This window comes from Leopardus geoffroyi, chromosome C1 (genome assembly GCF_018350155.1).
Source record: "Leopardus geoffroyi isolate Oge1 chromosome C1, O.geoffroyi_Oge1_pat1.0, whole genome shotgun sequence".
Taxonomy (NCBI): Eukaryota; Metazoa; Chordata; class Mammalia; order Carnivora; family Felidae; genus Leopardus; species Leopardus geoffroyi.
The window spans coordinates 130,167-154,243 of record NC_059328.1 but is presented as its reverse complement, the minus strand read 5'-3'; the positions used below and the strand labels follow the sequence as shown (position 1 = coordinate 154,243).

General features: G+C 55.9%; 2 protein-coding genes and 1 long non-coding RNA gene across 9 annotated transcripts in view; all 3 read right to left on the bottom strand.

The window, feature by feature from the left end:
* AGRN (agrin) overlaps positions 1-7,829 on the bottom strand; it is a 34,601-nt gene extending 26,772 nt beyond the window's left edge. For 4 of the 7 annotated variants that reach the window (XM_045475181.1, XM_045475182.1, XM_045475179.1 and 1 more), the window contains exons 1-2: positions 7,484-7,828; positions 4,989-5,250 (exon numbers count right to left, since the gene is read on the bottom strand). In XM_045475181.1, coding sequence (XP_045331137.1) covers positions 4,989-5,250; positions 7,484-7,690 — 469 coding nt within the window. In that variant the 5' untranslated portion in view covers positions 7,691-7,828. Of the gene's footprint in view, positions 1-4,988; positions 5,251-7,483 lie in introns of all 7 variants that reach the window. The other 3 variants (XM_045475178.1, XM_045475183.1, XM_045475184.1) reach the window with 3 other exon arrangements.
* A 2,309-nt stretch (positions 7,830-10,138) lies between these two features.
* ISG15 (ISG15 ubiquitin like modifier) lies at positions 10,139-11,277 on the bottom strand. The gene is made up of 2 exons (XM_045475188.1): positions 11,155-11,277; positions 10,139-10,687 (listed from the first exon to the last, which is right to left on the bottom strand). The coding sequence occupies exons 1-2, from the start codon at positions 11,155-11,157 to the stop codon at positions 10,217-10,219; spliced, it is 474 nt and encodes a 157-aa protein (XP_045331144.1). The 5' UTR covers positions 11,158-11,277; the 3' UTR covers positions 10,139-10,216.
* Positions 11,278-20,371: 9,094 nt separating this feature from the next.
* On the bottom strand, positions 20,372-24,077 carry LOC123596984. Its single transcript, XR_006711909.1, has 3 exons — positions 23,637-24,077; positions 22,499-22,666; positions 20,372-21,406 (listed from the first exon to the last, which is right to left on the bottom strand). It is a non-coding gene; the product is annotated as an uncharacterized LOC123596984 (long non-coding RNA).

Below are 24,077 nucleotides of genomic sequence, written 5' to 3'. Positions count from 1 at the left end.
GGGCACGTTACCCTCCTTCACTGAGCTGTCGCTATCATTAGGGTAACTGTCACTGGGGTGCTGTCTTGTTTCTCTGAGCCCCTTTTTCTTATCCGTCAGCGCTTCCAGTGAGAACTTCCTGGGACTCTGAGGTATACGGCACTATGTGGGCAACTGTGGTGAGAGCGCCTGCAGCCTCCAGCCCGGCCCCAGCCAGGCCCCAGTGACCTGAGTGGGAGCTTTGATTCCCCAATTCCAGTGGCAAGGGGAGTGCCAGGGCCAGGAGGGCAGAACAGGAAAGGGAGTCCATTCTCTACCCCGTGCCCAGGCCTCTGGGCAAGGGTAGAACTTGTGGGGATGGGGGGCATGCAGGGTGGTGCGACTGGTCTGGGTCCCGCAGGCAGAGGCAAGGGACTGGGCGGGGGGGGGGGGGGGGGTGTGGAGAAGGAGGCCTGTTTCTACAGCTGTTTTCCACCCTCCTGTGGTGATAGGGGGCAGGCTCTGATTCTCATGGGGTTGGGGGTGGGGGATTAACCCTTCAGGAAGGAAGCAACACAGCCAGGATGGATGGAGGAGGCCGTGCTGGACCGTTGGTGCTGAGGTCTGGGCCCCTGTCCCATTAACTTCCCTGGGGCAGACCCACGCTCCCCTCTGCTACCCTGGCACTCGGCCTGTGAAGACTGGTAGCTGCCAGACCTAGGCCAGCTAGTGCTGACCAGGTGATCTCCCACTTCCCCATGGGCATAACCAGCCCTACAGGAGTATGTCCGGCCCGGCACAGCTCGGGGAGGCCCAGTGAAGACAGACGGAGAGGACACGACAGTTCCAAAACAACCTTTTTTTTCCATTTGCAGTCTGCAGGGGCTGGGGCTCTTCTCTGGGTGGGGAGCCAGGGGGTGGGTGGGTCTGGAAAAAGCCAAGAGCTGTTTTCACTGGCTTAGCCCTGCCGAAGTAGAGACATCCCAGGGAAGTAACAGGAGCGCCAGCCGTCCATTTCAGCTAGCAAAGCCCACTCCTGGGACTACCCCAGCGAAGGTACACTAAAATCAAAGCCAAAGCCAGCAGGTGCCCCGGAAGCACTGGCCTTCCTGCCAAGGACTCCCCAGGTGGGAACAGGACTGCACGGTGGGGGGGGGGGAGGGGTCATCCCCCACCTGGGCAGACTCCCTCCCCCCAGCTGTGGAAGGGAAGAAGAGAGAATAGGGCAGGCAACCTCCAGTCTGGGCCTGCCTTCTCTCAGCCCTCTTGGCTGACCTGCCTGGGGGAGGGGCTCAGGAGGACACTGGGTGGGGTCTGCAGGGGGTGGGGTGAGAACCCAGTCTAGAAGAGAGCAGGAGAGGAACAGGGAGAAGCTACCTCCCACTTCAGCAGGGAGGAATGTGGGGGGAGTAGGGTATGAATGGGGGGGGGGGCGGAATGCAAAAGCTAGCTGCCCAGAACCCTCCCCTGAACACCTACCTGCCCCCACACTGTAGAGAGCTGGCCTCCGTCTGGGGGTGTCTCCACCCACACCCAGCTCCAAGGCCTGTAGTGCCTGAAAGAAGTCAGAGGGCCCAGGACCCATTGCCTCTCCAACTGGACCGATAGCACTGCCCTCCTTAAGGCCCTAGACAGCTGGCTTGGCAGGGAGGAAGGGACGGTGCTCACTAGAATCAGGCCTGCCAGGTTGGGCTGGGGACTGCTGCTGCCAGGACCCCCTTCAGAGCTGGGCAGGGCTGGGCTGGGCCAATGCCAGACTCACTCTGACCCTGTCCCTGTGCCAGGGCCCCAGAAGGGCAGACAACACTTCCTTTCTCTGCTCTTGGCTCCTAGTGGGGAGGCAAGGGCCCCAGGACTTCAGACAGGCCCATGTCCCTCCCCGGGGCTCCAGGAGAAGCCCCAGGACCAGTCTTCTTGAGGCAAGGGTGGGGAGAGTAGTGGGTGTGTGTGGGTAGTGTCCAGGCCCGGGCAAGGTGGCCGAGCACTGGGGGAAATGCCTGCTCAGCTGCCAGCCTGGGCAGGCTCGCGGTGCGTGGGCAGCTGGCACTGGAAGAGGCCAGGCTGCTTCCCTGACAGAGCAGGGGGCAGGGGTCTCCCTCTGGCAGAGGCTGCCCCGGAGCAGCAGGCCTCCCTCACCCAAAGGTGGCGCACAGGGAGGGACACATACCTGTCTCAGTTATGCCAGGAATGTGGTTCCCCAGGCGGGAGGACAGGGGGAGGAGGAGCCTTCCTGGGGGCTGGAGGCTGGGGAAGGGGGCCTGACCTGGCAGAGTCAGAAAGACCCTGTAGGCCCTGGGGGAGAAAGTGAGAAAGGCAAGTCCTAGAGATGGTGTGTGCTGTGGCAGCAGGTTCCCCTTCAGGACACTGCCAGGAGCAGTGCTCAGGCAGTGAGGAGGAGGGAGCAAGCCCAGGGTGTACCCCAGGAGGTGGGCCTGGAAGGACACTGCCCCCCACCTTGGCTGCTCTGGGCCTTTAGGAATGGGGGGAGGGCGGCACTGGGGAGGGAAGTGTGCTGGGGACAGGGGTTTCCTGCACGCAGTGGGGCCTGGTGGATTCATGGTGACTTCCGCAGATTGGGGGCTGCCCAGGCTTCACCCTGGGGCTGGGACAACAATGCGGCCCCTGGGAACAGAATGGGGTCAGAGTCAGACGGGGAGGGGTCAGCTTAGCTCAAGCCCTGTCCATCCATCTCCCTCACTAGGGTGAGGCCCTTGATTCCCAGAGCACCTAGGGTGGAGTCCTGGGGTGGGGTCCGAGGTCCTTACCTAACACAGAATAGGAGGCGGGCCAATCTCCCACCCTCACCCAGCTTGGAAAGGTGGGCACGGGATTAATACTTGCCCAAGCCTGGCCCTAGCCCCTCGGGATCTTGTGCCTCAGGCCTCCGGAGCCTCAAGGGGGAGGCACCCCTTCACCCTGGGCCATTGGGATGCAGCAACCCTGTCCTAGCACCTGGCCCTCCCAGCCCGCCCCGCCCGCCTCCCCCCACCATGGCACCCTGGTTTGCTTTCAAAGTAGAGATCTATGTCGCCCAGCTCAAAACTTCCCAGGCGCCTTACAGTGGAACCCAAGCTCCTCCATCTACACCACCCCCCTCCCCAGAAGGTTCTTCCCTCCACCTGGCTCCACCTGCAAGGCTCCAAGCTACAGTCATAGCAAATGCCTTTCTCTGGGTCCCCTCTTCCCAAGACCACCCTCCCTAGCAGGCCCACCCCAGGAAGCGTCCGGCGGCTCAGCCCCTCCTGGGTGCACGCCAGTTGCTGCACACTGGCCTACGGGTCCAGCACTACCCCTTCTCCAGCTGGAGCTCGGGTCCTGGCCTGGCACCTGAGTGCTGGCTGCCCAGGGCACACAGTAGGTCAAGTCTCACCCAGTCCTGGTGGGGGGGGCTCTCCCTGGGTACCCTCCTCTCCAGCTGTCTCTGTGCCCAGCCTGGCATATACAGAGCCAGGGGCTGCCATGGGTAGAACAGGCTTGGGCAAGATGCCAAGCCTCGTTCTGCCCAGGGTGGCCCTCCCACCACATGCCCTCTGACCCCACAGAAGGCCACAGTTACTGAGTCACAGACCCTCAGGCTGGACACGCCCAGCTGTAGAGTTGATAATTCACTCTCTCTATCTTATAGGGACAGGGGACTTTCTGTACCCTGACCCTTCTTTCTCCAGCCTCTCCTTAACCCCCCCCCCCCACCCATCCCCCAAACTGGGTATCACCATCTCACAGCCTGCCCCATCTCCATGCCACCTTCCCATCTTTCCCCCCAGAACACAAACAGCCAGAGCAGGGCAAGGTTGTAAGGTGTGAGGGGGCCAGGCTGGGTCCCCCTCATCTGAGCCAGTGCTGGGAAGGGACCGGGAATACACAGCCCCGCCGGCTTCTCTGTGTGATGCTGTGGCCCAGGACCCTGGAGCAGGCTCAGGAACAGATGATCATAGCGGGGGCAAAATGCCACAGGGCTCCCCATTTCAGGTCCTGCCCCTACCCCTGCACAGTCCCTCTCAGACCACCATCCAGGATCCTGCAAAAACCAAGCCAGCATCACAGCAGTAAGTTAGATAGAAAGTGGGACTTCCCTGCTGGCCAAAAGAACAAATCAGAGGACAGGGTTGCCTTCCCGAGAAAGGAAGTCACAGACCCTTCCCACTGCCCGGAGGAGGAAATGTTCTTTCCACCGCCACCCCCCCTCCGATGCATCCCTTCCCAGGCAGCCTTGAGAGGACAGACAGGATGTGGGGGCGAGGGGCAGTTCCTACATTCTCCCTGCCACATTCCCCAGCAAAGGATCTCAGCCCCCAACTGTGACTCTCCTGGGGCAAGGGGGTGGGGGGGCAGCAGGGAAGCCCTCGGTCATGTGATTCCAGCTCACCTCCCAGAGGCTGGGCTGGGGGAGGGGAGCTCTCGGGCCATTCAGAATAGGCATGTGCTGTGTGGACAGCAGACATGGAAACGTTCTTCGACTCAATTAGAGCATTTCACACCCACTCAAACCCCCAGAAGTCCCCACCCCACACAAACTCCCCCTTCTAGAAATGACAGGCCTCTTGGAACACATAAGGGGGCAGCCCCTCCTCCAATCCCTATGCCCCACTCTGAGGGGTTTGCTCAACATCTGGGACCCGTCCAGACAGATGTTTGGGCTTCTCCAGGAACATAAACAGCTGGTGTTCATTCACCTGGTCCCCTCCTCCCACTCAGAAAAGGACCAGGAGGGAGAGGGTAAGCAGAAGAGGAGGAAGCCTGTCCCCTTTCCAAGACTGGGGCTTGCTTGGCCCTAAGACAAAAGGTGGTGGCACTGTGGGACCGGCGGTGGTTAGTGGGGATCCCTGCTAATGTCAGAGATTGGAGCTGTGACCTTGCGACGGCCAGAGTCAGCTGGGAGATGAGGGAGGAAGGAAGGAGAGCAGACGACCACAAGACACATGCGCTCCTGCCTACAGCAAACTCTCCTCTGCTCCCCAGGGCATGATATGGAGCTCCTCCAAGCCTGCCCACCTCAGTCACCCTCTGCCCCTGGTCAAGTCCCCACGTACCTTCTACACAGTGTTCCACTTCCTCCAGATTCCGCAGAGTGATACGCATGAGGCTAGAATTGAGCATCAGCTCGTTCTTGTGGGCTGGCCACAGGTACGGGGGAGCAGGGTTCACAAAGAAGATCCTGGTGTCCCCAGTGGACACCTGGTTGTCACAGATGAGGGGGTCTCCGAAGCCGCCAATCACCACCTTGTTGCCACCATCAAGCAGGCTCTCTTGGGTCACCATGTGTTTGCCCTTCAAGTACCGCCAGACCCGAACCTGGGGTGGACATGGGGGGGGGGGGGGTCAGGTATCAGTGATCCTCTTTCCACTGGGGAGAGGAGGCCACAGAGTCCAGGAACAAGTACAGACTGGGCGCCTGGGCTTTTTCTTCTCTTCCCACCTCAGTTGCTCAGGCCAAATGTCCAGAGTAGACTCAAAGCCTGGGCAGAGGTGTGCGTAGATCTTTGGGTCAGCCTGCAGGAGGGGGCTGCAGGGAAGCACACACCCTTGATGGATGCCACAGCCTGTGCGTGTCACACAGAAGGACGTGTGCCCTCACCCAGGAGGCAGCACTCCCACCCACTAGGTCTAACTGACCTCAGCCACCCCAATTCCTATAATGTCCATCTCAGCTCAGGCTGGAAATGGGAAGGGGATCCACCTGGCCTGGGTGCCTGCTTTCCATGTCCTTACTTTCTCCACCTACCCACCACTACTTTGGGCCCACCCCTGGGGACAGCCAGGAGCAGCGAACATGGACAATGGGGTGTAAGGGCCATGGGCCCCGAGCTCAGGGCTCTGGGCCAGCTTGGCTCCTTGCAGCCCTGTGGGTGGCCTAAGACACCCTCTCCCCCCACACACCCCAGGAGGCGAAAGACCCCTCCTCCTGCCAGGCTCCTACAGTGAATGCAGTCAAGGCAGCCTCCGAACCACAAAATCAAGTTTGGGCAGCACAGGGCAGCCCCACCCTACACACTCTCACTCCTGGGGCCCTGAGGGTACCTGCTCTGACAAACCAAGCCCTGAGACGCCCACAGCCCGGGGAGCGAGGGGGGTGGGTGGGTACAGGAGGGTCTCAGCAGCTGCAGGCTATACTGGGATGTTCTCCAAGGAACAGATCCGTGGGGACATACGCACAGGGGACATGAGTCCACCACACATTCCCTGAGAAGAAGCCCCTTTCCTCAGGAGCTCTGGGGATCTGAGACTTCTGGAACGGGTGATGAAAGACAATGGTGGCCTGCCCACCTGCCAGGTCCCTGCTGGGAGCCTCAGGAAGGCAGCATCTTAGGGACTCCCTCCACCTTCCAGTGGCCCAGTTGTCCAACCTTATCCCTCCCAACCCCAGACACACAGTAGGCTCCAGAAGGATGATAACCAGCAGGGAGAGGACTGGGCCGCTTTCCTCGCCTCCCCCACCCCAGCCACACCCAGGAGCAGCGGGGAGGAAGTCGGGAAAATCCTGCAGGGACTTGGCAAAGTGCCCTGGCGTGGTGGAGGGGAGGGGGCTGGGCGGGGATCCCAGCTGTAGCCAACACAGGCCAATCTGAAAGAAGCTGTTCCCCCCCCCCCCCCATCTCCATGGAGAAGGAATGATCCGATTTCTGGTCAGGGAGGTGGTTTTAGGGGCCAGAGCGGGGATGGGCCCTGGATCCCCTGAGTCCTCCCTAGGAACGCGTTATGGGAAAAACCCACCATACCTAACCCAGGAGACTCCCAGATCCAGCTGAGGGAGAGGCCGAGCAGCACCCCTCCCCTGTGGCCTGGGGGGATCCAGTTCTCCCAGGAGCAGGATGGGGCACCTGTCCCTGCACCCCTCCACAGCTGAGGCTCAGCAACGGTTCCACCCACTTTTCTGCTCCTGTCCCCACACCTAGTCACTGCAGCACCCGCCGCCAGGATGCCTGGGGGTGGGAGATTCTATGCGCACTCCACTCTCTCCGGAACCCCCCCCCCCACCCCCACCCCCCCGCCGCCCTCTGGCCCTGGTAAAGGCCTCTGGGAGGGAGTAGTGACAGCACTGACCGTAGGCCAAATCCCCACTTTCACCCCAAACAGCAGGCATCACCTCTCCTTGTCCCCGTTCCTTTCCTACGGCTGATGGGGAGGGGGTGCGATAGCCACACAGTTTCCCTGGGGGACGGCGCACTTGTTTCCAGCAAGGTGGTGGGTTTGGAGGTGGGGGTGGGGGCAGACACGATTGGGTCTCCCGGGCCTTGGCACCACGAGGTGGGCCCGCAGCGGTGCCGCAGGAACTTTCCCTCCGGCACTCGCGAGTTTTCCGGGACCCCGCGCCCCACCCGGGGGCCCGGCGGTCGCCAAGGGAGCGGGAGCGAGAGCTGCGGAGCGTCTGGTGCCCGCTCCCACGGCCTGGGATGGGGGTCCCAGTGGGGTGGGGTGGCCGGCCTCCGGGCTAGGGGCGCAGGCTGGCGGAGGAAGAGGCCCCCCAGCCCCGGCTTCCAGGAGGGGCTCTCTGGGGCGAGGGCGAGGGGTCCCGGCGGGGGCGCACCTTGCACGAGTACGTGTGCTGCACCGGGTCCACGTTGAGAATCTCCTCCACGGTGCCGGTGAGCACCACGTTCGCCTCCTCCTCCCGCCGCTCCAGCGCGCGCTCCGGGCACGTCCCGTCGGCGCGGGGCAGGGCGCGCGCGGCCACGACCAGGAGCAGCAGCAGTGGCTGCAGCAGGGCTGGGCCGGGCGGCCGCAGGCTGGCCATGGCGCGGGCCGACGACGGCGGAAGGCGGCCGAGCGAGCGCGCGGGCCTGGCCGCGCCGGGAGCGGGACTGGACAGGACGGGACGCAGCTCCCGGGAGGCGGCGGGGGCGAGGGCGGCGCGGGGGCGGGACCCGGGGCAGCCCCGCCCCCTCCCCGCCCCTTCTCCCCCCGCCCGCCCGCCCCCCCCCCCCCGCCCCCAGCCCAGCTCCCCAGCCCGCGCGGGTCCCCTACCCTCCCGGCGCCCAGCGTCCCGCGCCGGCCGCGAACAAAGCGTCGGGACAGCGACGCCGGGCGGAGGCCGGGCTGGTGGGAGGGCGGGGGTCGGACTGGGTCGGGCCAAGGTGGGTGGTGCGACTTGCCAGGGCGGAGGGCGGAGGGCGGACGGGACGGCGGGGGGGGGGTGGGGGTGGTGGTGGGCGGGCCCGGGAGGTGCTCGCTCTTCTGCGGCGCACCCCCGTGGACGCCCCTCCCCCTCCTGCGCGGGCGTCTCTCCCCCACCCCCACCCCCGCCCAGGAAATGCGGCTGCAATCGGGTTAATGCATAATCTGGAGGCGACGTGACGGGACTTCCAAGGGGCTCCGGGCTGCGCCGGGGCCAGAGCTGCGGGAGCTCCTTGGCCGCGGGAAGGGGCTGCCAGGTCCTGGGGCCCCGCCGCCCCTCGGACCCTGCAGGGCTGCGCCCCTCCCCTGGCGGGAACAGCTCGATGGCACACCACAGCCCCTCTCGGGAGCTGGGGACAGAAACTCGCCCGGGTCCGGGACCCCCAGCAGGTTCGGGCGAGGAGGCGGCCCCAGCAGGCCGCGCCCCCGGCCGGCTAGGACCAATGTGGACCGGTGGCTGTGGCGATTGGTCAGAATGGAGCGCAGACCCGCCCACCGCCCGGTCCCGGGTCGGCCCCGGCCTGGCTGCAGAGCGGAGGGCTCCCTCTGTCGTCCAGCCGCGACTGTGTCGGCTCAGCAGGGGACGGCCGGCCACGCCCCCTCCTCAGCCCCGCGGTGGGCCCTTCTCCAGCCAGCCTGTCTAGGTACATGGGATCAACTGAGATCCAGAGAGTACAATTTGGAGCCTAGCTTAGCTGAAGATCGAGGGGGAGGGGGAGGAGACCCCTTCTGTCCGTCCAGGGCTGAATCCGTGGCACACCCCCTCACCCCAAGCCATCCGCAGATCTCTGAGCCAGAAGCAATGCAGGAAGTAGCCCCTCTGGGAGAAGGTACCTTACCTCCCCGACCCTGGTGGGAGGGGTTCAGGGAAGGAGGATGGCCCCAGGGATGTATGCTCACACCCGCTAATTTGTAGTATGACAAAGAAGTGAGGGTGGGGACCCAGGAAATGAACCTGGAACCAAGAGAGCACCCCTCCCACATACATACACACAGCTGCCTGTCTACACATATTGGTCACAGATGAGCAAGACCTAGAAGTCTCTCAGCCCAGATACAAACTGCCCCCTCCCCTCCCTGCCCCCACCCCCCCCCCCCCCCCCCCCAGACCAGAAAGGAGCTTCTGGGTCTCCAGCCAAATTACTCTGAACAGACTGAAGGCTGAGGTCTGCGTCCCCAGAGTCGTGGACTTTAGCCCAGAGAAGCGTATGGGTATGTTCTGTGTCTCTCCCCCCACCCCCCATCTTGCCTGTGTCCAAAGCTGACTCAGTCTGGCTCCCGTGGAATTCCTGGGAAGTTGGTATAGAGAGAAACAGTCTACGTGGAAGCAGGTGTAGTTTGTGTCAAATTAGGTGCGTGCCCTCCATCTGAGACAAGCTCTTCCACATTGGACTGAAGGAATCGCCCATTCCAGGGGGGCCCCTCACCTGCTGGCCATGGTCTCTCCATTAAGGTGTATTTGTTGGAGAATAGTCTCCATTCAGCAGCTTGCCAGATGGTAATGCGTGTGTTCAAGGCCCTGCCCACACCCCTCCCCGGACCAGTGCAGGCCGGACAGGGCAGGCTGATGGGTTCTGGAGGGCCATGAGTGCCAGTGGAGGAGGCTGCCTCACAACCCAGCCAGGCAGGCCCTAGGGCCTCACCCTCCGAGCACTTCCAGGGGTGCTGGTCCTAGTAAGAACCTGACCACACCTTTCCCTCCCTGTACTGTCTGCTGACCCAGATGTGGGGGATGGGAATCAGTTATGCAGGGGCTGACTGAGGCTCAGCCCGGAGGTAGGGGTGCGCGCCAACAGATATGTCTCTTCTTTCTCTAGAATTTAATTTCTCAAAAGTGAGGGGACATCTTCAGTTTCTCCGAGGAGTGGCTGGGAGTGGGTCACTATTTTGATCTCATTAGACTTGTGCCTTAACTTACGTGGCAAATGCAGCCTGGTGACTACCCGGTGACCCTGGGTCTCCTTATCCCACTTCCTCCTCTGCCCCTCCCCCAGCCTCATCAGTAGGGGTGCAGAAGCGAGGGGTGCTGGGGGAAGGAGGAGGGCAGAAACGGAAGGAGACGTTTAACTTTGCGTCAACTTTTATTACCCACACTTGGTCAGGGACTTGGGTGGGCAGCCCTCCGCGCTGCTGTCCTGGTCCTGCCTCACCCACCCCGCAGGCGCAAATTCATGACCAGAGTGCACTGGGGTGTGAGTTCATACTCCCCAAGCCGGTGCTGGTCCTCCATGGGCTTCCCCTCGAAGTTCAGCCAGAACAGGTCGGCCTGCACATGCTCCTGCCGGCATATCTGCTGCTTGAGCTCAGCCACCGTCTGCGTCAGCCGGACCTCGTAGGCAATGGTGCGACCCCTGTGGTTCCTCACCAGGATGCTCAGGGGGTCCTTGCAGCTCTGCACCACCAGCAGGACCGTGCTGCCGGGGCTCAGGCCCTGGCTGAGGAGGGGAACCCCATCGCGCAGCACTGTGCCGGCAGGGTGGGTGGCCAGTCTCTGCTGGAATGCGGGCACGCCAGTTTTCTGGGCGATCTGCTGCTTCAGCTCCGACGCCAGCATGTTGTCTCTCAGGGGCACCAGGAACTCCTCACCCCCCAGCATTTTCACCTTCAGGTCCCCACCCTGTGGACATCACACAGACTTACAGACCCTGGCATCAGTCCTGGAGCCACTGCATGCATGGCATTGGCCACAGGGCAAGCTCCTAAGGGCTGGGGATGCTGCTCTCCTCCCCACCCACCAGGAAAGGGACCCCAGGTGCTGGAGGCGAGCAAGGAGCATTTCCAGAAGAAAGGCAGCCACCCGCAACCATCACCTCGCCTCCCTTAACCCACGAAGATGCCCCTCTGTGCCAATGCCCAGGGATCTCAGGGTTAAACACTGGGCAAGACACACTTTCCAAGACCCAGACCCTGGCGTCAGAAGGAGCTCTGTCCACCACCCCGCACGATTAGGGACCTGAGGGAGCTCTGAGCACCTCCACTTGCCTGGCACACAGTGAGTGCTCCACCCCTGGGAGACCCCAGCGATGAAATGGGAAAATCGACTGGTACAGAGCCCCTTGCCCCCACCCGGCAAAGCCCCCTCACCATGGCTGTAGGCTCTGGCACCAGGTCCTCCACAGGCACAGACGAGGAGGCTGCCTCTCAGCTTCCAGCTCCCCTGCGGCTCAGCCCTTTTATGAACCTGAGCTGCGCACGTCAGGGGGCAGTGTCGGGAAGAGAGCCTCACCAGTGGCTGAATTCAGCTTCAGTTTCAGTTTCCTTTTCCCAAGGTGTGCCCCGTGAGTGACAGAAACAAAACAGAATAACAAGGGTAAAAGCCGGACTATCCACTTGCCCCAGCACTCAGGACCCTGCCCCTGTGTGCATTCAGAAACCCCCTAAGTGTCCATCACTTCGGGTCCTTTACAAGATGCACAGAAGTCACAATAACACGAGCTAACGATTAGCACTTTCACTTTCCGTTTACCAGTTTGCAAAATTAGTAAGTATGGAACACATTGCCACAATTGATTCAGAAATAACAAAAGAGTGGCAATCCAAACTACCCAGAGATAATCACCATTGGTTTAGGACAATATTTCTTCAGATAGTTTTTTGTTTTTTTTTTTTTTTTTAAGATTTTTTTTTATTTTATTTTTTTTTTTCAACGTTTATTTATTTTTGGGACAGAGAGAGACAGAGCATGAATGGGGGAGGGGCAGAGAGAGAGGGAGACACAGAATCGGAAACAGGCTCCAGGCTCTGAGCCATCAGCCCAGAGCCTGACGCGGGGCTCGAACTCACGGACCGCGAGATCGTGACCTGGCTGAAGTCGGCCGCTTAACCGATTGAGCCACCCAGGCGCCCCGTTTGTTTTTTTTTTTTTTTTTTAATGAAAGAGATGTATCTCTTATTTTCTATAAAAATGAACTAATGGTCACTATCCAGAAGGTGAAAAGATTGTTCTCAAAATGGAAGAAAATGTTTGGAAATCGTATGTCAGATAAGGGTCTAGTGTCCATAATATATAAAGAATTCTTATAACTCAACCATAAAAAGATAAGCAACTCAATTAAAAATTGGACAAATGTTTGAATAGATATTTCTCTGTAGAATATGTAAATGGCCAAAACCACATGAAAAGCTGCTCAACTTCATTAGCCATTAGGGAAAAGCCATTAGGGAGATTCCAATCAAAGTCACAAGGAGATGTTATGTCATACCCATTATTATAGCATAACTATAATAATAATCATATATTAGTATAACATAATAATAATTCAAAAAGAACAATAGGAAATGTTGGGGAGCATGTAGAGAAGTTGGAACCCTCATATTATTGCTGATGGAATAGAAAATGGCCCAGCCACTGTGGAAAACAGTGTAGTCACTCCTCAAAAAGTTAAACAGGATTTTCATATGACCCAGCAATTCCATTCCTAGGTATATGCCCAAAAGAATTGAACACAGGTGTTCAAACAAATACTTGTAACCAAATGTTCGTGGCACCACTATTTACGATAGACAAGAGGTAGAAACTGTGGGAACAACCAAATCCATCAACAGCTGGATGCAGAAACAAAATATGATACACCCTTACAATAGAATGTTACTGAACCATAAAAAGGAATAAAATACTGATAACTGCTACAACATGGATGAACCTCGAAACCATTATGCTAAGTGAAAGAAGACAGATACAAAAGGCCACATATTATATGATTCTACTTATATGAAATACCCACAATAAGCAAATCCACAGGGCCCAGTAGGGATTTCCAGGCACTGGATGAGAGCAGGAATAGGGAGTGATTGCTTTATGGATATGAGGCCTCCTTTGGGGGTGATAAAATGTTTTGGAACTAGGGAGAGGTAATGGTTGCACAATGTTGTAAATATACTGACACTAAATTATGCACTTTAAAATGGACAAATTTTTGTTGCGTGAATTTCACCTCAGAAAGACAAAGCTAAAAACACACACATCGGGGCACTTGGGTGGCTCAGTCTGTTAAGCTTCCCACTCGGCTCCGGTCATGATCTCAGGGTTTGTGAGTTCGAGCACTTCGTCAGGCTCTGTGCTGACAGGCTCTCTGCCCCTCCCCCGCTCACGCTGTGTCTCACTCTGTTTCTCAAAAATAAATAAATGTAAAAAAAAAAAAAAAAGAAATCAGAAGATATCAATACCATGTTTAATAATGGTCATTTGGGGGAGATTTTTACATTCTGTATTCTTTATCTCAATAAACATTTGTGGTTTTCTTTTTATAATACCAATATTACTTATGCAAGGAATGAGTCAAGATATAAACTTAAAATAATAAAAAGAAGAAAAATTAAACCCCTCTGGTTTTTGGTGTGTTCACAATTTTGGAGTCCTATGAGATTTGGGAGGTAGGTGGTGAAAATGGGGAAATGAGCTGGGAAAGATTTATATTCACAACATTTATTTTTCCACTCTTTTACTTTTTTTATTTCAAAAATTATTTACTTTCTTATTTACCTAAATTTTATTTATGTTTAGCTAACTTACGCCTGCTATATGCTATTTGTATTAGCAAAAATTTGGGAACAACCTAAATATTCAACAATATGGGATTGATTAACTAAATTCCCCTCTATACTATAATGGATTCATTATGCTATGGGAAACACGTGTAGCCATTAAAAAATTGTTTTGCATAAAAGTATCTATTAATATGGAAAAATGTTTATGATACACTATTTGAATGAAACAGGTTACAAAATGGTGAGAGTAGGACGTGTTAACTTTTTTTTAATTCCCTTTTCCTTATTCCTTAAGATATATTTTTAAATTTTTTAAACGTTTATTTATTTTTGAGAGAGACAGAGAGACAGAGCACGAGCGGGGGAGGGGCAGAGAGAGAAGGAGGCACAGAATCCGAAGCGGACTCCAGGCTCTGAGCAAGTGGTCAGCACAGAGCCTGATGCGGGGCTCGAACCCACGACTGTGAAATCACAGCCTGAGCAGACGTCAGACGCTCAACCAACTGAGCCACCCAGGTGCCCCAATGTCTTCTGATTTCTTAATACTGACATAATGGCACCAGATTCTTCGTTTTCTTTTAGTTACTTCATCCCATTGTCACCAGTTGTCTTCCGGCTTTTGATAGGAGGAACTAAATGCAAAGTCATTAGGGAAGCAAACTGACAGAACCTGTCTCAGTTCCTGGGGCTGTCATAACAAACTACCACAGACTGGGGGGCTTGAAACAATGGCAAGAAGTCTGAAATCCAGGGGGACTCAATGACCAGTATTGTCGGGCTGGTTAAAAATAATCTAATTTTATGTAGCTTACAGAAGACAGGAATCACCCGAAATACAAGGATACAAGAAATTTGAAAGTAGAAGGATGGGAAGAAACATACCACATGACTATTAACTAAAACGAAGCAGTTGCAGCCATATTAACAATTTTATTAACATATCAACAAAGAAACTTTATATGCAAAGTGTCACAGAGATACAGAAGGTAACAATAAAAGGCTGAGTTCACTGGTAAAAGAAAATGACTGTAAACTTGTATGCACCTAATAATATGGCCACAAATATGTAAGTTCTAGTCTCAAACATTAATGTTCTACTTATGAAATTATAATGGTCACTCATAAGGGGACCTTTAGTTAATATTTTGTCTCATTTACAAACTAACTGAAACTTCCTTAAACCTTGAAAACCTTTCAAGTCATTTAACATACTTGATTTTATTTTTAAACCCTTCACTATCTAAAAACTGCAACAATAAAAAAACCTTTCCAAGAACGTCCACAGTTCTTATCTCATAGAGGTTTTAGTCTCACAGCCCAACTCTTCTATTAGTTGCAAATCTACCACCTTTACCTTTTATTTATTTGTTTGTTTGTTTGTTTATTTATTTATTTATTTGACATTCAAGCTAGCATATAGTGCCACAATGATTTCAGGAGTAGATTCCTTAATGCCCCTTACCAATTTACTCCATCCCCCCTCCCACAACCCCTCCAGTAACCCTCTGTTTGTTCTCCATATTTAAGAGTCTCTTACATTTTGTCCCCCTCCCTGTTTTTATATTATTTTTGCTTCCCTTCCCTTATGTTCATCTGTTTTGTCTCTTAAAGTCCTCATAGGAGTGGAGTCATATGATATTTGTCTTTCTCTGACTAATTTCACTTAGCATAATACCCTCTAGTTCCATCCACGTAGTTGCAAATGGCAAGATTGTATTCTTTTTGATTGCCGAGTAATACTCCATTGTATGTATATCCCACATCTTCTTTATCCATTCATCCATTGATGGACATTTGGGCTCTTTCCATACTTTGGCTATTGTCGACAGTGCTGCTATAAACACTGGGGTGCATGTGTCCCTTCGAAACAGCATACCTGTATCCTTCGGATAAATACCTAGTAGTGCAATTGCGGGGTTGCAGGGTAGTTCCATTTTTAATTTTTGAGGAACCTCCATACTGTTTTCCAGAGTGGCTGCACCAGCTTGCATTCCCACCAACAACGCTAAAGAGATCCTCTTTCTTCGCATCCTCGCCAACATCCGCTGTTGCCTGAGTTATTAATGTTAGCCATTCTGACAGGTGTGAGGTGGTATCTCATTGTGGCTTTGATTTCTCTTTCCCTGATGATGAGTGATGTGGAGCATTTTTTCATGTGTCAGTTGGCCATCTGGATGTCTTCTTTGGAGAAGTGTCTATTCGTGTCTTTTGCCCATTTCTTCACTGGATTATTTGTTTTTTGGGCGTTGAGTTTGATAAGTTCTTATAGATTTTGGATACTAACCCTTTATCTGATATGTGATTTGGAAATATCTTCTCCCATTCTGTCGGTTGCCTTTTAGTTTTGTTGTTTCCTTCACTGTGCAGCGCTTTGCAGATTTTATTTTGATGAGGTCCCAGTAGTTCATTTTTTGCTTTTGTTTCCCTTGCCTCCAGGGACGTGTTGAATAAGAAGTTGCTGTGGCCAAGGTCAAAAGGGTTTTTGCCTGCTTTCTCCTCGAGGATTTTGATGGCTTCCTGTCTTACATTTAGGCTTTTTCATCCATTTCGAGTTTGTTTTATTTTTGAGTTTACCTTTTAATGAGACACAACAATCTTTGCTCTCATTCCGATCCGATTCCTTTCCCCTACCTTTCCACCTGGCCAATCACTGCTCCCTGAGACGATCATCCTGGATGACGTCTGATTAGCTGAGGGCCTTTGGTCACCGTTCGAAGGTCATGCGCTGTGGAATGATGAGGGTGGGCTGCCCCGCACAGACCTCCTGAGGGACAGATGTTGGAAGCCCAGGCACACCATGACTTGCTGAGAAAGTGGCACAGAGCTTGTTAGTCACCGTGGCTGACCAGGAAAAGTGTTGTCAGAGACACTGGGTGGGCCAAATTTCCACTTATTGTTGAAGTCTAATTACTTGTAAATATCTGCTGGCTGAGCTCATTAAATAGGCAGCCCCTCCTTTCCGTGCTCTGAGGGAAAAGTGTCACTCTGTTTCTCCACCCAGCACTAGGAAGGCCGAGGATCCCCTGACCTGGGCCACAACCTCACTGTCCTGGACCCCATCCCTTCTCATGCAAGAGCCTCACCACCCACTTGGTGGACATATCCCTCTCCTAGCCACAGCTCCTTGTAATGGGTGTCCAGGGAGAACAGGACTCAGTGGAGGACAGAGAGTGGAAATAAAGCTGCTATCCCCACACTGACCAGCTGTCCTAGAGGGACACTCAAACAGCCCCATGTCTGGTTCTCCCCCAGATTCTGGGATAGGGGTGGTTGGTCCTCAGGGAAGTCAAGAGATAGTCTGCAGATGAGAAAGATTCCTTTTGCTACAGGGATGGCTTATGGGGGGGGGGGGGGGAAGAGAAGTAGAAGGCAGACCTGAGATGCAGGGGTTGTGCTAACCTGGGGAGGCAGCGACTTGGAGCTGTGGTATGGGAGGAACAAGGTGGGGGGCACTGGACTTAGTTCCAACCCACAGGAGCTGGGGAGGGCAAGGAAGCAGCACAGCTGGACCCTGCCCCAAGATCCAGACACACCCTGTAGTCCTATGTGGTCACCTGTGTGCTAGGGACAAGTCTTCCGAGGTCTGGACCACGCGAAAACAAGGCCTGGGGTCCGCAGTGTGGAGACCCAGGGCCCGTTGTGCCGGAGGTACCGTCAAGGGGAGGAGGGGCTTGGATTGTGCCCAACCAGGCTCCCTAATGTCCCCTGCCACTAAATGACGCTTTCATCCCTTCACCCCAGACCCAGCAGGGAAGCAGCAGACACCCGACCAACCCAAGGCTGATGGTGAAGGACACAAAACAGAAAATCCAATGGGATGCATCTGTGGGCCCGACCTGTTCCGCACACGCTTTCGATGGAAGAGGAAGAGGTGGGGAGGGGAAAGAGAAGGAAGGATCAGCCATCTCATCCTCCCTCTCTGCAGAATTCGCCTCAGGAGACAAAGCCCTGATACCCCATGAAGTCTAGCCCTTGCCCTGAGCCACACCACACAATCCTTCACTCTACCTGGTTGGGATCTGGGCCTTGGGGCCAAAGTGGGGAGGAGGAGACTCAGGTGGGACGGTTGGGGGAGAGGCCACCAGTTCTTAGTGTTAAGAAAATTATCCTAAACTTGGAAATCAGGCACAAGGATCCTTCCTATCCTTGAAGGTCTCTCTGGAGGTGCCTTTGCTGATATCCTTGAAGTTACAAGGTAATACGGTGTAGACATCTGTCCCACCAGACACAGGGGGCATCAATCCTGGAGAAACACAGTCTTGCCGCCCCATGTGACATCTGCCAGTGTCGTACTGACCTGTACTCCTCCCTCAAAGCCTCTCGGAACCTGTTGGTTTCCTCTTTGGTGAGCTAAACAGACACTGGACATGGGCTCGCTCTGCATTTGCATGGAAGTCGTGCTTGCTCTTTGGGATTTTTTTGCCTTGAAAATCATATTTTGACATCAGATATTGGAAGGTATCCCTCCATTGCTCAGATGCCAGCGGAATGGTCACCACACTGATTTTGGGAAAAGATGGTATCATTGTCTGGATGTTGGGAGATACCATCTCTGTCACTCGTTCATTTGGCCAACACGTCTTTACAGAGTACAAGGCTACGTGCCAGGTACTCCCCTGGACAAGATGGAGCTCATGTTCTAGTGTGATGGGCAGACACCACACGGGCCGGGGAGGCGCAGATGGCACACGTCGTTGACAGGGATGAGCAGGAAGAAGAAAGAGCAGGAAAGGGGGAGTGTAAGTCCTGAAGTGGGGGAGGCAGAGAGGAGATACCAAAGCGGCCTTTGAGTAAACACCTCAGGGAGGGAAGAGCTTCCCAGGCAGAGACACAGATGCTGCAAAGGCCCTGAGGCAGGAGTGTGTCCGCACATGAGTGAGGCAGTGAGGCTGGAGAGTGGATGCAGAGAAGTAGGGCACGTGGCTGGCCACTGAACACACCAGGCTTTCACCATGGAGGGTCCTGGCCCGATTCCACTCAGGCCTGACAAGATCATCAGGACAGCTGCACGAAGTGAAGGACCTTGGGTCAGGAAGGGAGCTGGAGACCAATCAGGAGATTCTGTGAAAATCCAGGCAAAAGGTGACGGTGACACAGTCAGTGGCAGGAGAGCCAATGGCCAGAAGTGGCGTTCGGATATATCAGGGAGCTAGAGCTGCAGGAGGGCCTGATGGGCCAGTGTGGGGAGTGGACTCCAAGTGTTAAGCGTGACGGCAGAATGCTGGTCTGAGAATTCCCAGAAAGGTCAGACGCAGAGGAGGCAAGGAGCCTCAGTCAGGCCCAATCACCAGGCAGAGACACTGCCCGCCCCGGTTGTCTAAACAGAGAAATTGGTGTAAAGACTTATTCACAAGGCATCAGAAGCCTGAGGCTACATCAGAGAGCATGAAGACACCTGCTAGTCAGTGCAGGTGAGAGGCTGGGCCAGAGAGAAGAGGCTGGGGCTGTGCAGGGTAGAGGCAGGTCAAAAGTAGCCCAGAGGGAGGTTGACCTCCTCACCTGTGCCCCTGTGGTCAGGGCCTCCTAGTGGGTGGGAACTCCAGGTTGGGTGTGAAACTAAGAGCATCAGTCAAAATCCAACACCATAGGACACTATCAGGAACTTGGCTATGGGCATGTTGCAGTCGAAATGCCTGTTAGACTTAAAATCAGGTAAAGGATACAGCCTGGGGTTCGTGGGTAAGCCCAGGCTGTGGATACCAATTGGAGTGCCAGCAGCAGGAGCCTCAGTGAGGTGTGCAAGGGAGTGGGGACACACAGAGAGAGTGAGGACTCATGGAGAAATCAGAAAGGCAGAAGGAGTGGCGGTGAGGCAGGAGGGCAATCAGGGGTTGACAGGTCTAAGAAGCAGTGAGGGGTGTGTAGGCACCTCGTCACTACTAGATCAGCCACAGGAACATCCTGGTGACCTTGGTGAGCTTGGTGTCCATAGAGTCTTGGCAGACCGGGAGAGAGCTGGAGAGAAGGGAGGAGAGGAAACGGGTTCACGAGGTAGGCGGTCGCTCTGGGATCTTTGCCACAGAGCAGCAGTGGTAGATGGAAAGTGAGGTGGGGACCTGAGAAGTTGATGCCGTGTGTGCTTTTCTAACCCTGAACAGCAAAATGGGAATGAATGCACAGGGAGAGGGATTGAGGGTGCAGAGAGAGGGGATGGTGCCAGGTACCAGCCTCGTGCAGGAAGCACCAGTACACGCAGAGCACGGGGCTCAACCAAAGGACGTGTGATCTGCAGGCCTGTGTGTCCTCAGCTCCATATCAGATGAGAGCAGGACAGGGAGGAGGCACTGTGGGAGAGAGACCAAAAGTGTGCTAGAGCTGTTCAGGAGCACGCTGGGGAGGGGCCAGGCAGCATCAGAGCCACGAGAGGCCCGTGGTCCAGAGGGTGAGGCAAGGCTGATCAGTGGCTCGGTGCCTCTCTGGCCCCATGCAGCGACAGGATGCCAGAAGATTGACGTGACTGATAGAGAAACACGGCCACGGCATCTCACTCTCGAATCTGGCTGGCCTTGTGACCTGCTTCAGCTGAGGAAACGTTGGCAGAAGTTTCACCGTGTGAGTTCTGTAGCCCAGGCCTCAAGAGACCCTGAGTTTCCGCTTCACCCTTCGGAAATGTTGGCCAAGCCACGTGAGGAAACTGGGCCGGCTTGGGCAGGGTGGGGCCACGTGGCAGAGCGCCAGAAGCCCAGTGACCACAGCCCCACGTGTCCACACATAGTGCCACTTGTATCCTCGCAGCCTAGCTGACCCTCAGCTGACAGCACGAGTGGGGCCCTGGGGAAGCCACTTGCACCACCCAGATCCACCAACTGTGAGAAGGAACAAAGACACGGAGATAGCTGGGATTTAACATGGGTCATGGTTTGGCCAAGTGAATATGATGAAGCAAGAGGAGGGGGGTAGGGTTAGGGAGCAGGCACAGTGGCCGATCTGGAGAGTCTCTCTTGATACAGAGGAGGGAAAGGCCATCAGGGGATGAGAAGGTACTAACCTGGGTCTTATCCGAGGACCGCAGATCTCGGCGGGGCTAAAGGGGAGTGGAGGGCATGAGCTGCAAGGTTGGGAACTCGTCAGAGAATGTGGGCCTTGAGGTTAGACTGTGGAGAGGCTGCAGTTGTGAGAAGGACCCTGGCCAGGGGAGCGAGTGGCCAGCTGGGAAGGCGACAGGACTGCTGAAGGGGAGGATGTACAGAAGGTTGGAGAATCCCCCGTGGATTCTGAGATCACCAGGAACTATGACAGGAGTGGTTGGGGAAAGTGACAGGGAATCAGGAGTAAAACAGGAAGGATTTGAGGGAAGCCCCCAGGCGTGCAGACAACTTCAACAAGTTAAGATCTGATGATACGAGGTTCAAATCTGGGGCTTTTGTGCTAGGAAAGAGACAGGTCTGGAAGTGCCAAGGAGGAGGCACAAGGAAGCTCACCTCTCACCAGGCGCAGCGGTCCAAGAAGAAGGAACAGCAGCACCCGGGGGAGCCAGTGGGCCAGGCAGCGTCCCATGCACACAGAGCTCGGAGGGGCTTCTGTCACCTCCCAGATGTAGAGAGGTGTCAGTGCTCAGATTTGGGTGAAAGCATTGATAACACCCTGACCACTCAGCGGGTACTGGGGGTCAGTGCTGTCACTCAGCGGGTGCTGGGGGTCGGTGCTGTCACTCAGCGGGTGCTGGGGGGCGGTGCTGTCACTCAGCGGGTGCTGGGGGGCGGTGCTGTCACTCAGCGGGTGCTGGGGGGCGGTGCTGTCACTCAGCGGGTGCTGGGGGGCAGTATTTGGGAGCTGAGGGAAGGTGTGTCAGTTCCAGGTCCTGTAAGGGAGGAAGATGCCCCTCTGGCCACAGAAGATCAGGGTCGTCCTGGAATGTTAAAACAGCGTCCGCAGCCTGTGCTCCTGGCCTCTGCCTGGGTCCTGGGCATTATGCTTCCCTCACCTCTATCTTGCATCCTGGATCCCATCAGCCCTGGCCTCTGTCACTTTACAATTGCAGCAAACACCAATAAGACTCAGCCCCTAACTCCCACCTTGCAGGAGAGAAACTGCAACAGTTCTAGCCTGGTCACTGGACAGCTCTGGTCCCAGCTGCCTGAGCCAATGGGCTGCTGCCTCTTGGCAGGAGAGGAGGGTGCACGGTCGGGGGGGGGGGGCGGACAGGGGCAGGTGGTGGTCTGTGGTGTCTCTGATGTTCTGGAATCCATGCGCCAGAGGAATGTGAGGGGCAGGGTGTAAATACAGTTGTTAACCCCATGTCAAAATTTGTGGTGGAGGGGGATGGGGGCTGTTTATCGGTAGACAGCACTTCACAGGCCCTCAAGGGACATTGGCTGAATACTGTCATGTGGAATGCTCACAGTGGCCTATGTGAGACCTCCTGCCCACAAGGCTGGAGTCCCAGGTCTGGCCTAGAAGATACCTCTGTCTTTCCCCACAAACTCCCACACTGACTACCTTGCTTTGCCCCCCCCCCCCCACCACTCCGCACGACCACCAGTGGGCCCCAGAGATGCCCGCTGGACCATCAGCCACCTGGGGCTTGGCCCACTTGGGCCTGGGTACAAAAGACAGACAGCTGACCTTTGATGGCTCCAAGAAGCACCTCATCAGATGGAAAGCCAGGGCTCAAAACCACTGAGCCTCTGTAAGGGTTGGAGGGGCGCCTGGGGGGCTCAGTCAGGCAAACATCTGACTCCAGCTCAGGTCATGATGACATGATTCGTGAGTCTGAGCCCCGTATCAGGCTCTATGCTGCCAGCACAGAGCCTGCTTCGGGTCCTTTGTCCCCCTCTCTCTCTGCCCCTCCCCCACTTGCGCTCACTCGCTCCCTCTCTCTCTCTCTCAAAAACAAATGAACTATTAAAAAAAGTTAAAAACAATCGGAGCAGAGCACACAGGGCAGCTGGGAAAACATAAAGTGGGTGGCATGGCAACTTCCGGTTAGGGGTTCACTCACGTGTTTGCTGAGACGACTGGGCTATTGGCTACAATACCTACGCCAGGCCTTTCCATGGGACCTCTCCTTGCGGGCTTTCCATGGCACCAGTCTGTGCTTCCTTGCAGAGGCAGTCTGAGGGACAACAGCCCAGAGAGACAAGACCATACAGATAGCGGGGGTGCGGCCCTGTGGGAAAGACACAGTGAGGATGTCGGTGGTGAGGCCGTTGGGAAAGCTCTGGCCTAGAGAGGGCTCCTGGCTGGCTGGGGCTGGGAAGGCCAAGACACAGGCCCCTGGAGACCCTGGGTGGGGGCCTGCTTCCCTCTCTGGCCAGTGTCTGAGGATGAGCCTAGGGCGTGCTCAGAGCGTAGAGAGCACTGTGGGGCACGTGATGAAGCTGAGGACAGGCATCCCACTGCCTCGGTCTCCCCTCTATCCAGTTGTCCCCACCTTCCTGGGTCTCCCCTCTACCCAGTTGTCTCCCCCTGCCTCGGTCTCCCCTCTATCCAGTTGTCCCCACCTTCCTGGGTCTCCCCTCTACCCAGTTGTCTCCCCCTGCCTCGGTCTCCCCTCATCCAGTTGTCTCCCCCTGCCTCGGTCTCCCCTCTACCCACTTGTCTCCCCCTGCCTCGGTCTCCCCTCTACCCAGTTGTCTCCCCCTGCCTCAGTCTCCCCTCTACCCAGTTGTCTCCCCCTGCCTCGGTCTCCCCTCATCCAGTTGTCTCCCCCTGCCTCGGTCTCCCCTCTACCCAGTTGTCTCCCCCTGCCTCGGTCTCCCCTCTACCCAGTTGCCTCTCCCTGCCTCGGTCTCCCCTCTACCCAGTTGTCTCCCCCTGCCTCGGTCTCCCCTCTACCCAGTTGCCTCTCCCTGCCTCGGTCTCCCCTCTACCCAGTTGTCTCCCCCTGCCTCGGTCTCCCCTCTACCCAGTTGCCTCTCCCTGCCTCGGTCTCCCCTCTACCCAGTTGTCTCCCCCTGCCTCGGTCTCCCCTCTACCCAGTTGCCTCTCCCTGCCTCGGTCTCCCCTCTACCCAGTTGTCTCCCCCTGCCTCAGTCTCCCCTCTATCCAGTTGCCTCTCCCTGCCTCAGTCTCCCCTCTGTCCAGTTGTCTCCCACCTGCTCCCCTGGGGAAGTAACAACAAGGTAGCTGACATGTACCCAGTTCTCTCTACGTGCTGCGCGCCTTCAGAATAGGGTCTCATTTATCTTCCCAATAATCCTGGAATAAATAGAAAGATGACCCATTTTACAGGCGAGGACGCAGGTATAGGAAGGTAAGTCAGCCCATCTAACAACTAGTGAGGGAAAGAACGGCCAAAAACGTAGTTCCTCAGGCCTCTCCTTCCAGTCTGAATCCCCTGCCTATCTGGCCTCCACAGGAGGCTAGGGGCCTCCCAGAGCCCACCCACATCTGGTCCTCCTGGAGGCAGCTTCCTCCATCACTCCCGGAAAGAGGAGGAGGCGCCAGTGGCCACCGAGGGCGCCCGCGGGCTTCTGTCCTCTGCAATCCTCATGACCTCCACCTCCTCGACAGCAAGACTAGTCTGAGCCGCGCCTGTACCGCCGGACCAATCACGCTCCCAGGCTTTTCGTGCTAGC